At 38.5% G+C, this 13,120-nt stretch overlaps 1 protein-coding gene across 50 annotated transcripts in view; it reads left to right on the top strand.

The window, feature by feature from the left end:
* The window catches only part of SNAP91 (synaptosome associated protein 91), a 141,696-nt gene that overhangs the window by 103,334 nt on the left and 25,242 nt on the right, over nt 1–13,120 (top strand). For 18 of the 50 annotated variants that reach the window (XR_011422572.1, XR_011422571.1, XM_070225235.1 and 15 more), the window contains 7 exons: nt 315–575; nt 809–886; nt 1,045–1,116; nt 1,530–1,613; nt 2,922–3,005; nt 10,241–10,375; nt 12,027–12,176. Coding sequence is in view for 42 of the 50 variants with exons in the window: in XM_070225235.1 (XP_070081336.1) it covers nt 315–575; nt 809–886; nt 1,045–1,116; nt 1,530–1,613; nt 2,922–3,005; nt 10,241–10,375; nt 12,027–12,176 (864 nt within the window). In the remaining 8 variants the exon portion in view is untranslated. The remainder of the gene's footprint in view (nt 1–314; nt 576–808; nt 887–1,044; nt 1,117–1,529; nt 1,614–2,921; nt 3,006–10,240; nt 10,376–12,026; nt 12,177–13,120) is intronic. The other 32 variants (XR_011422578.1, XR_011422577.1, XM_070225264.1 and 29 more) reach the window with 4 other exon arrangements.

Below are 13,120 nucleotides of genomic sequence, written 5' to 3'. Positions count from 1 at the left end.
TAATGAATGTTCAAAGCTACCAAATTGACCAGCTTTAGTAAGAGTTTGGAGAATGACAATCTCTGATCCTAGGCTGTAGGCTAATCTTACAGTACTTTGAAGTGTTTCAGTTTCTTAACTTGGTACCTACAAAATTTTCTTTTTTCTTTAGAAAAACATTCTAATCACTGCTAATAAGATGTAGTTCAATCTAAGCAGCCTAATGCCTAGCTAGCCTGTAACTCTGTGTCAGGGTCTCCTACCCAGAGTTAGGACCCCTCTCTCTTGTCTCTCTCCTTACTGATGCTGTGTGTCTCCACTTTCCTTCCCGAAAGACCCCTTTGCCCCGTCTGAAGGTAGTGCAGAGGCTGCACCCGAGCTGGACCTCTTTGCAATGAAGCCACCTGAGACCAGTGTTCCTGTAGTTACCCCTACAGCTAGCACAGCCCCTCCGGTTCCCGCCACTGCTCCTTCTCCTGCTCCCGCCGTTGCAGCTGCCACTGCTGCCACTACTGCTGCCACCACCGCCGCCACCACCACTGCCACCACCTCCGCCACCACCACCACCGCTCCTCCTGCTCTAGATATCTTTGGTGGTAAATTTTTGTTGTTGTTGAACTCTTTCCATCTGGTGGATTGAATTCTGGTACTTGAGATATACTGCGTACACAACTCTTCCTGCATGAATACTGTGTAACGAAATGGTTCTCTGGAAACCATTTGCTGCTTGTTTCAGAATTCTCCAAAGTGCTACTTCAGCACTGGAAAGGGATGCTGTTTCAGGCTGGTTTGTCAAGTTGAGTAAAGGCATGTGTGTTCTTGGTCTTAGATTTATTTGATTCTGCTCCCGAAGTTGCTGCAGCGCCTAAGCCAGATGCTGCTCCTAGCATAGACCTGTTTGGTACAGGTAAAACCAAAGCAACCCTTTTCACATTAGTTTTCCTAGCTGTTTTCATGATTGAACCCTTTGTACTCACCTGTGATAATGCATTTGTTAGATTTTTGACTTTGATTTCAGCTGTCTACTTACCTCTGCTTGGTTTTGGTTTGTTTCACTTTTGGAAGATGCTTTCTCCTCTCCACCACAAGGGGCCTCTCCCGTGCCTGAGAGTTCGCTCACTGCTGACCTCTTATCCGGTGAGTGCCTTTGCCAAGGTCAAGCCTGCAGAGATGTCTTGTGGGGGTTATGTGTAGAGAGGTAGATACGAAAACATGTGGGTTTGGCTTGAGTTCTTTTAAACTCAAAAATTCACTTTTTTAAAAAATCTCACGTTTTAGCCCCTCATCAACTGATGAGGGTTAATACTTCAACTCTAACACTGGTGCAAAGAGAAAATTTTTTCACGCCAAAGCCTCTGACCCCAAGAAGTCAAATTTTATTTTCTTCTGGAAAGTATATATTTTAAAATCCATTCCTTAACTGTTAAGATTACCTGTAGTGGTACTGCCTGCTATTGAACATGAAATCTCGAGAAGCCAGTTGTCAAGGCCCATGGTTTCACTGTCCTTTGGGTGACATGCAGTTTGTCCTGTTCTGTGCTTCACTGCAGTGGATGCATTTGCAGCACCATCTCCTGCACCCACTGCCTCTCCAGCAAAGGTGGATTCTTCAGGTGTGATAGACCTTTTCGGGGGTGCGTATCTGTCCTCCTTCAGCACTTACAGAATCTTTTTCCACCCTCAGAATAGTTTTTACATCTTCTATTTCATTTTATTTCATCATTTTTCTTTTGACTATGTGAAGCCATTTCCATCTCTTAAATGTAAACTTAAGTTTTTAAGATCTTTTCCATTTCTTTGCCATCATCATCGTCATCCTCATCAGTTCATCATAATTTTCAGCGCATGGTCTAACAAAACCAGATCGTTTTTCATTTGAGGTCTTTGTATTTTTGTTCATCCTAATGTAGATTAGAATTTGCTTCTACTGTTCTGCCTTGGTGATCCTGATCTCTTGTCTAAATAAACATTTCTCAGTTCTTGAAAGCAATATAAACGTTAACTAGGTAAGTCGGAATTGAAAACAAATAAGGCAGTCAAAACTGAAAACTTAAATTCTAGAGGTCATACATTATCTGTAGGGTTTATTTATGTTGAATTTAATATTTTAGAATCCTTCCAGAGAATTGGAAGATGTTTCACTGATTTAAGTGTATTCTCCTCTTCTTTAATGTGTTATCTGAAGGCAGGGAGATGTACTAAATTAACTCTAGAATTTCTCATTTGGCGGATACATTTAAAGTCTTCTTTAAAAGGAAAGTATAGGTTTGAAGTGATTTCTTCATGACTCTCCATAAATGTGTCTGCTTTGGGCTAAAATGTCATCCTTAGCAAGTTAAACCCACATTGAGTACCTGCTGTGCGCTGAAGAATCACGGTATGTGCCATGCAGGTACAAAGACCTCACAGTCTCTGACATTCAGGGTCTCAAAACTTGTGGCAAATAAACACCGAACCCTAATATGTGGGTACAAGTAGTGCTGCTGCTGCTTGAATTAAATTTGTTAAATCTTTTAAAAAGTTTAATAGAGTTCTAAATGGGAAAATTCTATTGTATTGCCTGTGGGCAAAAATTTCAAAACCTTAATGCTGTTCTGATAGATGACAAGATTTAATCCAAAACCTTTATTCTTAAAAAAAAAAGAAAGAAAGAAAGCAAAAAAAGAATTTTCTTACTCTTGCAATTCTTAAATAATTCTTAAATTAATTCTTAATTAATTTAATTAATTCTTTATTAATTCGTAAATATCCTAGAACAGCTTTTTGAGACAATCAACTGGTCAAAGCATAATTCAGTTCTCTCAGTCATTTCACATATCCACAGGAGACGAGCTCACCACGCAAAGTGTCCTATGTATTTCTCTGCAAAACACTTACATTACTTACTATACTTACTGTTTACACTCTTTTCCTTTTTTTGCTGCATAACGGATAATGGGTAGATGCATTTGGAAGCAGTGCTTCTGAACCCCAACCTGCACCTCAGGCTGCTTCTAGTTCATCCGCATCGGCAGACCTACTAGCTGGTAATGAATTAAACTGAAATAAAATGGTATTTTGTGGAAGTTAAGTTTGGGTATATTTTTAAAGAAACAGATATTATATAAATTTCAAGGTGCATGTTTTCTTTCCCTTTTAAGACATGAAATTGAAAAGTAAGATGTTGTATAATAAAAGATTGATTATCCCAGGATTCTATGAAATTAGTCTTAAAATCAGTTATATACAAGCCCTCGTCCCTCGTTGGATGTTCCTCACATGCCGTAATTTCAGTTAGCAGGTTTCTTTTTGTTTACTAAAGAGGTAATATGCTTCTGTAGAAATTTTCACCTTGTGTTGCCTATGCCCGTGTTTTTTTTTAAGGAATTTGTGGGGAGAGATACCATCATGTTTGACAATTGATTCTGTAACTTATGAATCACTCCAGGAGAAACTGTTACAGATTGTCACCATTGGGTTGAAGCTGCTGCTGCATATGCCACGTTTTTAACTAGCTGATCATTTTTCTGTCTGAAAACCTCTGGAATGATCCCAATTCAACAAGACCATAGTGTGGATAGATTGGCACAAGGTGCCTAGGGTTGTTGCTTATTTCCAGGGTGGGCGAGATAGAAGCCTAGCAGACAGGAGCCTGGCAGAGTGGTCAGCCACTGTTGACCACTTCCAGTGCTGCAGAGTGACATTGTCTTCTCCAGTGTCCTCAGTCCGTCCAGCCTCTCCATGCTTCCAGGGCTGCATCCTGAGACACTGTCTTTCCAGAAGAGCCGAGGACACTAGAAACAGGAGCAGAGAGGCCAGTCAGAGCCTGTGTTCCATTCTGATTCTAAGGCAGAAGTCAGTGACAGAGCTGAGACATTTGATCCTGGGGGATGACATAGGATCTAAAATGTACCCGGAACGAGCAGGAAGGGCTTTGTCACCTACCATGGAGTATAGCAGCAGGTACCTGAGCCTCAGCTGCACAACCTGGTGTATGCGTGGGTCCAGCAGGGGATGTGCATGAAAAGTGCAAGTTAGGCCACTTCACCAAAAGTAGGCTTAAATTACTCTCCTGTGTTGTCTGTCCTGAAATCTTAGTAAAATGGGATAGAAAAGAGGAGAAAATCAGTGATGAAAGTGGCAATGTCATTTACATAGGTTTTATTGACTGGACTTTTCTCATTTTTCCACGTCATCATCTTGACTGTTTCAGTGATGGGAAGAGGATTTTGTGTACATTTTCTTTTTTCTGTATTTTTTTCTATTTAAGTTAATTTTTAATGTAAATAGATGTAAATGGGTTCTGTTGTCTAGTTTGCTTTCCAGGCAATTCTTGTGATCTGTACATATCTGAGTGTCTGGCATGAGGCCAACTATTCTTTCACCTTATATCCTGATGGAAGAAATTTTAAATTACTTCTAATTTTCTAATTTTTAAATTACTTCTCTAGATCTCAATTATTTGGGCTGGTTTTTCATACTTCCCTTCATTTTGCTTATAGAAAAACATTTCTCAGACCAGCCCCATGGCCTAGTGGTTAAGTTTGGCACACCCCGCTTCAGTGGCCTGGGTTTGGTTCCTGGGCGCAGACCTACACCACTAATCAGCAGCCATGCTGTGGTGGTGACCCGCATACAAAATACAGCAAGATTGGCACAGATGTTAGCTCAGGGCAAATCTTCCTCAGCAAAAAAAAATAAAGGTGATAAAAAAAAAAAGAAAAACATCTCTCATATTTGTTCGGGTAACACAACAAGAAGCCATGTTCTCGCTGAAGAATATCATGGCATATTAGTATAATTCATCCTATTGAACTAGAAGCAACTTTCCCAGACAAAAAAGAAAAGAAAACCCTGCTAATATACACAACATAAAATCACTCTCACATTTATGTATGTAATCTAGCTGACAGTGGCCATTTCTGAGTTTTCTCATTGCCCAGACATTTCTGTTTAATGAATATCAATGGTAGAACAAATATTTGGGGCACTGTGTTGTGATAATTTACAGTGAAGCTTAACCCTTGTGTTATACTTGTGTGTGTATCTATGGGGAGAGATCAGCTAAGTCTACAGGCTATTGGAATAAAGAGGAACATTTTTTTTTAAAGATAAATGAACCTAATCATAGATAACAAGGAATAACAAGGATACACAAATGCAATCAGGTTCAAAGTAGGAATGTAAACCAAAAAAAAGAGAGAGAAATTCTATTTTATGAGTTTCTAGAATCTGGTATTATTGGCTTTTAGAAATAAGACTATTTTGTGAAAGAGTAAAAAAGAAAAATAATACATAGACACAGTGATGGGAGGTTTAGACTGTCCAAAAGTAATGTTGGTTGCTGGACTGGGGATTCTCACCCCATGCCTGACTAAAGTTAGATTTTTTTGAGGGAATAAATTTACATGTAAATAACAAGGGAAATGCAGTAAGTATGTACTATAATGTTAAAAATTATTTTTAGAGATTTTAAATGAAAAATTAAGGATCATTTTAAAATTGAGGAGAAAGCTTTATCAAAAATTGGTATATAATTTAAAACTAGAAAACTAAAATTAAATGGATAGTCCCTTAAAAATGAGCATATCTCATAAAAAGTGGTTATTCTTCATTCAAATTTACTTCTAGATCTATCAGATAATACCAATTCCAGAATTGAACTGTGCATGAAATATTATCTTATCGTCTTTTACCCCTTGAATAAAAATTTCAGGTTCTCTTTGGTGTACCCAACCTGGTGAAACTAGAGAAAATCCTAGAAAGGGTAACTGTTGTGACCAGTGAGGACAGAATAGAATAATTCTCTCCAAGTCTTTGAGATTACTGGTAGGATGCAGATATTATCTCAGATGGAGTCTGGCTGGAAACTTGAGAGTTAAGTTTATAACAAATAAAAGGAAATACTATATCACACAGTGAAGAGTAAAGCTGTCAAACTCCTCTCAAGATACACCAGCTGAAAATATAGATGTTTGAAAGATAGAGAGAGATTCCTGGATGATGGATGTAAAAATGGATTACTGAGGGAGATTAGGTGTGTTGAAGGATATGCCTAACTTTCTGAGGTTGATGTCAAGCAGGAAAACCATGTTCCTCCATAATAGACACAATTCTGGGGTGACTGCACCAAAAATTTGTACTGGCATAGGAGTGTGCCACATCCTATCTTTAATTCCAGAGGTTGGGGAGAATATGGGCCAGTCTTATGTAGTTTTGCATTCTCTGTTAACCACATGACAATTTTGGGGGATTAATTTTTTAACTCAGCTACAGAAGTCCTTGAACTGATTTAAAATGTAAAAATATCCAGTGTGGGATTAATAACTAACAATTTCCACTAAATGGGAAGTTCTGCAGAGGACGAAGCCTTTCATCCTCAGTGGGGATGGAAAGCAGTCTGAAAGGTGGTAGACAAAGGGCTCTCAGGCTGTTATTTCTAGAAATATAGACTATCTCAGATTGACCTTAGTAAGTGGAATATGTTAACAACTGACTGTACCACTGGAATAATTGAGATGACATCATCTTTAAGATAATAATGGAGCAAATGTGGGTGTGGAGGAGGGAGTATATGTGGGAGTAGGTTTACCTACCAAGAGTTTTAAAATTTCCCTTTTCCAACCTGAGTGATATGATGTGTTGGATAGACTGTCAGTTTTGATATGTCTGTATTAATAGAACTTTGTTAAGTATGCAGGCTGTGCCCCTTTAGAAAGATACATTCATAAGACTAATCATATAGGATAAAAGGCAGTGTGTCTCTAGATGGTTGAGCACCTGAAGATGAGTGGCAACTCAGTTATAGTGTAGGACAGTCCAAATGGGCCTGCAGGACAGCTGGAAGCCTTATTATTCCCTTAGTTTCAGTTCCATAGAACACTTTTCTTAATGTAACTTAGAACCATATAGAAAGATAGATTAGTGGTTTGGCTTTTCTTATGACTTACCTCTATGTGAGGACTCTAAAACTTTTCATGTAACAGAAGTTCCCCAAACTGCTTATTAATGTCTGTAATTTTCCTGTTGAGGTCTCCATTTAAAGTATAGCAGTAGATTTTTTTCTTTAAGATAATCAGTTGGTTATTGGGTGTCACTTTGTAGCTTTTCAATTAGTCTAGGTTTGTGAGGGCACCTGCTCCGTAAGAACTAAGTGTAACAGAAAGAACTCATCTTTCCAGATATGTGTTGAGTTTATAAACCTAAGGAAGGGTGCGACTCTGGGATCACTCCTGGCTGTGGGGAAGAGACCACACAGTATTGTGGTGAAGAAGCCCCAGGCTCTGGAAGATTCTTGTGTGGAATCTTGGCTCTACCTTTGCCGTCATTTGACCTTGGACAAATTATTTAGACTTTCTGGCCTGTTTCCTCTTCTGTGAAACTTCATGGGGTTGTTGTGAGGATTGACCTAATGTATGTTTTAGGCTGAAAGATAAAATTGCTGTTTTTTTTTTTTTTTAAAGATTGGCACCTGAGCTAACATCTGTTGCCAATCTTATTTTTTTTCCCCTCCTTCTTCTCCCCAAACTCCCCCACTACATAGTTGTATATTCTTGTTGTAAGTGCCTCTGGTTGTGTTATGTGAGACGCCACCTCAGCATGGCCTGATGAGCAGTGCCATGTCTGTGCCCAGGATCTGAAGTGGCAAAACCCTGGGCTGCCAGAGTGGAGCACATGAACTTAACCAGTCGGCCACAGGCTGGCCCCTAAAATTGCTGTTTTAATAGGCCCAAAATGGTCAAATATTGGCAATTAATGTGGTTCATATGGTTCAACCTAAAAAAATACTTGGAACAGTGCCTGGCACTTGGTGAACCTCATGCCAGTGTCAGCTTTACCCTTCACTTTCTTACAGAAGGCACTATTTTTTTCTCATTGAATAGTGTTATTTATTCACCTATGGACATGACCTACTTGTGTTATGAAACTCAATAGCACTTACATAGGAAACACGTTTTCTTCTTCCTACTACTGAATCTTGACTAGGTGTGTTAACTTCTCTTTGCACCACTTCTCCCAGCCATGGAAAGGCGGAATTGAATCAGATGATCCTAACACCCTTTCCAAAACTAATATGCTGTGATTGTAGAATAAATTGTTTCTTCTTGGCCAAGTTTTAAGAAACTGAGAGTCAAGTACAATTGTCTCCACATTTACCTATAACAAAGAGAACCACACCATAGGATAATTATCAAACTTAGCCATAGCCATATTATGACTTGAGGTATGGAAAGTTTCAAAAAATCAGAATTAACACAGCTGCCAGTCTCCCTAAAAGCAAAATGGTCACATCCACAAAAATAGTTACTTTAGCCCATCTTTTCTTCATAATAATATTAGTTTCAAAGATCTAGAAAATGTCTTTTCTTTAGTGAGTAAAGCTACATGATGTTTATGTCACTCAAATACTAAAATCACTTAAAGTGGCCATCTTTAAATACCATCTTCTAATAGGTGATAATTTTTCAAACTGCAATTTTTCATGCATATACAAGGAAAGCCTAAACTCATGTCACTGTCAATTTCCAGGAGCAACATGCCTTGAACATTATTACCTGTTTTAGAAAATAGTAACTAGAGAATCTCAATGGAAGTCATTTTCAAAATTATAAATTGGTTTTATGGAATGTAAGCTGAAGGATTTTTTGAAAGATTATTTATGTTTTTGCAAGCAGTTTATGAAGAAGAGAAGATGTGACTAGATTAGAAAGGAATATACACCCAAGCTGAGTATAAGAAAGACTTCTGGTAGTAATAAATTCTTTGATAATAGAAGATCATCTAATGTCTTATTAAGAAATCACTTCCCTCACAGGTTGCTTATTTTTGTACAGAAGCGATATGGGTGAGCTCTACTTCTGTCCATTGATTAAGAGAAATGATTTGCTTCCAGGCTTCAAAAGATAAATATTTGATTTGAGGTTTGCTTACTGTACAGTAGTCTTTGATTTTTCCTTACCTTTTATATTCAAAAGTATCCTTCATTCAATAAGCATTAACTCCATGTTTTAGGCACTATGCTGAATATTAGCAGAAAAGGCAAGAAAAGATACAGTTCCTGACACCATAAAGCTGTCCCCAGGGTGGGGACTTGGGGGTGGGACTAAAGAAGCATGATGGGAACAGGCTGGAGAAATGTTCCAGGTGCTGAGAACACAGAGGCAGAGCACATTGCTCACTGGCACCGGTGTGGGAGGGGCGGAGGTGGCTGTGGCTGGGAGCAGGGGGTGGCAATATAAGGCAAGTCCTCCCAGAGGAGACTGATCCACTGTGATAGCGGGTTACAGTTGCAGCCTCGTTTGCAGGAAGGGGAGGCGGCCAGTGGGCAGAGAAACAAGGGTTGATTGCTACACAAAGGAATCTGCTTTACAGTCGTGCGTCGCTTAACAATGGGGTGCGTTCTGAGAAATGTGTCCTTAGGCGATTTTGTCATTGTGCACACATCATAGAGTGTACTTACACAAACCTAGATGATATAGGCTGCTATACACCTAGGCTGTATGGTACTAATCTTATGGGACCATTGTTGTATATGCGGTCTGTCATTGACCACACAGTCGTTATGCAGCACATGACTATATATGAATCTGGAAGTTATGGGGAGCCGATGAAGGATCTTAGAGAAGTAACTTTGTCAACATTTTCCACTCAGAAAGATCACTCTGGCTGCACTGCAGAGACTAGATGGAAGGAAATCCAGACTAGAGGCAGGAAGCCCTCCAGGGTGACTGTTGAGGAATCTGAGAACTGTGTTGGGGGGCGAGGTAGGAGGAAAGCTAAACTTGGCAGTAGCAGGAATGGAACTAGAACATGCAGGAAAGAAATTAAGGAGGATTTGGTGGCAGAGTGCATGCATAGTTTTCTGATTTGTATTATTATACTGAGCCAAGGTATACAACTAAGCATTTTCTAGACCTGGTATGGTGATTTAATGGTAATGTGATATAATGAAAATAATTATCTGAATTTTAGCCCTGGTAGTACCTTCTTAGCTTTATGTACTCGATTGTAATAATAGACTTGGTTGCCACAAGTTGTCTTAATAGGGGTGTATATTCTTGTGTGCTTATTTCTAATTAACTTAAATCTCATTAATACATGACAAATATCAACATACTTGAAAAACTTTTAAAGAACTAACTTCCCAGGTGTCATTGACTTCTCATGTATGTGCATTCAATTGCTTTTCAGTCTTCTATAATTTTTTGTGACTCTGTTTTAATGGCTTTTACCCACCGTTAGTTGGTTCTGCTTATATTTTTCTGGAACTGTTTTTTCCCAGGATTTGGGGGTTCTTTCATGGCCCCTTCTCCATCACCAGTGACTCCAGCTCAGAATAACCTGCTACAGCCCAATTTTGAGGCAGCTTTTGGAACAACGCCTTCAACTTCTAGCAGCAGCTCCTTTGATCCATCAGGTAAGGCAGTGATTTTCAAACATTCTTTGTATTTATTCTGATAATAAAATATACCACCTAAGGTTAGTATGATAGCAGGAAATTTTTAAGCAAATATTGAGTGATAACCTGGTTTTAAAATTGTTCAATTAATGTCTCATTCTGTAACTTAAGTAAATATTTTCAGTACATTTTGGTAGCTTTGAGAATAACCTACAGTCCCTTTCTGTGTTTCTGTTTTTGATTTTTAGCAGAAATCTAACTTAACATTCACACCATCTGTTTGCATGAGCTTTCATGCACATGGTTTAGAGATGGCTAAGGGAAAACAAATACTTTGTGCTAAATCTTCATACAGTATCTGAATGTGTGGACATTCCCACTGCTGTTGCTTACACCCTCTGAAGCTTGCATGGCCCTTGGTTTTATGAAGTTGAGACACAAATAGTATTCTTTGCCTGCCTTTAACCTGTCATCCTGCTGTCATTTTGTTTGTATTCTCTTCCATTCTACTCTTCCCATGCTGGGTCCTTACTACAAATTTTCAATTGGTGAGTTTTTGGCAATTAAATGTGTTTCAGAAACACCCTAAATATATCCCCTGCCTGACAATTTGGTTGCTTCTATTGCCAGTGCCTAGTTGAATGCTGTCCTTTTTCAGTTTAGAGTTCTCGTATAGTAGTATTTATGGTAAACATGTATAGTTTTTTGGTAAAAATTAACAACCACAAAATTTTTGACATGGATAAGAGATTGGCAATAGCTTATGCAAATCCTATGAATCTGCATTTTGAATGGTCTTTCTGTATTCTAGGAACTAAACAAGTGATAATTTGTTATATGGTTATCAGGAACCATCAATAATGGCATGATTCCTAATGCTTAAAATAGTGTTTACTTTAAATATGCCCTTAAAGTTAGAACCAAAAGTGATTGCTATAATGAGAGAAAAAAATCAAAATTTTTATAAAATATGGTCAACTGTTTTTCAGATACTTATTACTAGATACTGATCATTAGATCAGGTTTTATTCTGACACTGATTTCTTAGGAAACTAGGAGATTTAGCCTTCTTTTCTCATGTAAGCATTATTTTAAAAGTATGCATCATAGGATTTCAGAGCGAATCATTTAGGCTTTGCTGTAAATCACTCCATTTTGAATAAGAAGTGTTTTAGTGATTGTTTTTAGTGAGAGTAACAATGGCTAGCACTTACTGAGTACCCATACAGAGCAAGCATTATAATAAAGACAGGCTGTATATTATCTAATTAATCTTCACAGCAAAGCCATATAGTATTGGTACTCTCCCCATTTACAGGTGAGAAAACTAAAACTCAGCCGCTTTCTCAAAGTCACACAGCTAGTGAGTTTTGCTGCTGAATTTGAGCCCAATTCCGACTCCAGAGTCTGTGCTCTTTCCTGTACATTACATAAATTTTCTTTTCCATCTTTGTTCATGGTCATTAGTATTTCCATATTTTATGAGTAACCGTATGTAGAGATGTTCTTCTTGGTGTGATAGTCATGAAAAGTGTGAATTACATGTCTTCTTTGATAAGACTGTATAGTCACTTGTTTCCATGGTTTTTCAAGAGACAATTTCCCTTTACTTTTGCATATGGTCTCTTTTTTCCCCAATTATTCTGAACCTGATCTGTCTGATTTCCAGTGTTCGATGGTCTAGGTGACCTTCTGATGCCAACCGTGGCACCGGCCGGGCAGCCTGCACCCATCTCAGTGGCACCTCCCAGTCCTGCAATGGCAGCAAGCAAAGCCCTCGGGAGTGATCTTGACTCATCTCTTGCCAGCTTAGTAGGCAGTGAGTAATATAGTTTTCTTTAACTGAATCATATGTGAATTTTTTTTTCTTTGTCTTTTCATATGTTTGGTTTCTGGATTCACTTATGGGTGAGTATATCAAGGAGTAGACAGAATTTCTTAGTGCTTTACCCAGTGCATTCCTTGGAAGATAAACAGTCGCTATGCCATTGCCTCGCAAGCAGTACCCATGCCAATTTTAATCTGAATTACCAACGGTATGATTAGGGAGCATGTACAAGTGTGAAACCCAGTGCATCATGTATAATAAATACTGTACTTAATTTTTCATTTCATTTGTGAAAAAGAACATAGCGTAACTTAAATGTAACATATTTACCAATTAAGTATCCCATTAAGTTTCAGTTATTCATTCAACAGATATTTATTGAGTACCAGGCACTCTTCCAGGCTCTAGAGATAAATTGATGAACAAAGCAGGTATAAATTTCTGTTCTTATGGTGCTCAGGAAGGGAAGAGATGAATGTTAAACATTTTCAAATAAATAAATTCTATAGTATGTTAGGTCAGAAGTGCCACAGAGAAGAAACAGAACAGGCAAAGAGGAGTGGAGAGTGCCACAGAGTGGGAGTTAGAGTAGGCCTCACTGAGAAGGTGAAATTGGAGCAGAAATTGGAAAGTAAAGGAGTAAAGCATGTGGATACCTGAAGGAGAACATTTGCAGGCAAAGGAAATAGCCAGTGCAGAGGCACTGGGGCAGAAGATGGCCCAGCATATTCAAGGAACATCCAGGGGACTAGTGGCTGGAGCTGGGTAAGTGAAGGAGAGAGTCCTAGGAGACGAGGGCAGCTATTATAAAGATTGGCTTTTCTTAAAACTCTGAATTTGATTTTTTATTAAGATGAATGAGTTTACCATTGCAAATACCTTTCATTTTACTCACGGCTCTATCAAAAGTTTAGTAGATCATTGATACAGACTTC

Source organism: Equus caballus, chromosome 10 (assembly GCF_041296265.1).
Source record: "Equus caballus isolate H_3958 breed thoroughbred chromosome 10, TB-T2T, whole genome shotgun sequence".
Lineage (NCBI taxonomy): Eukaryota > Metazoa > Chordata > Mammalia > Perissodactyla > Equidae > Equus > Equus caballus.
This window is presented reverse-complemented; position numbering and strand designations above follow the sequence as displayed.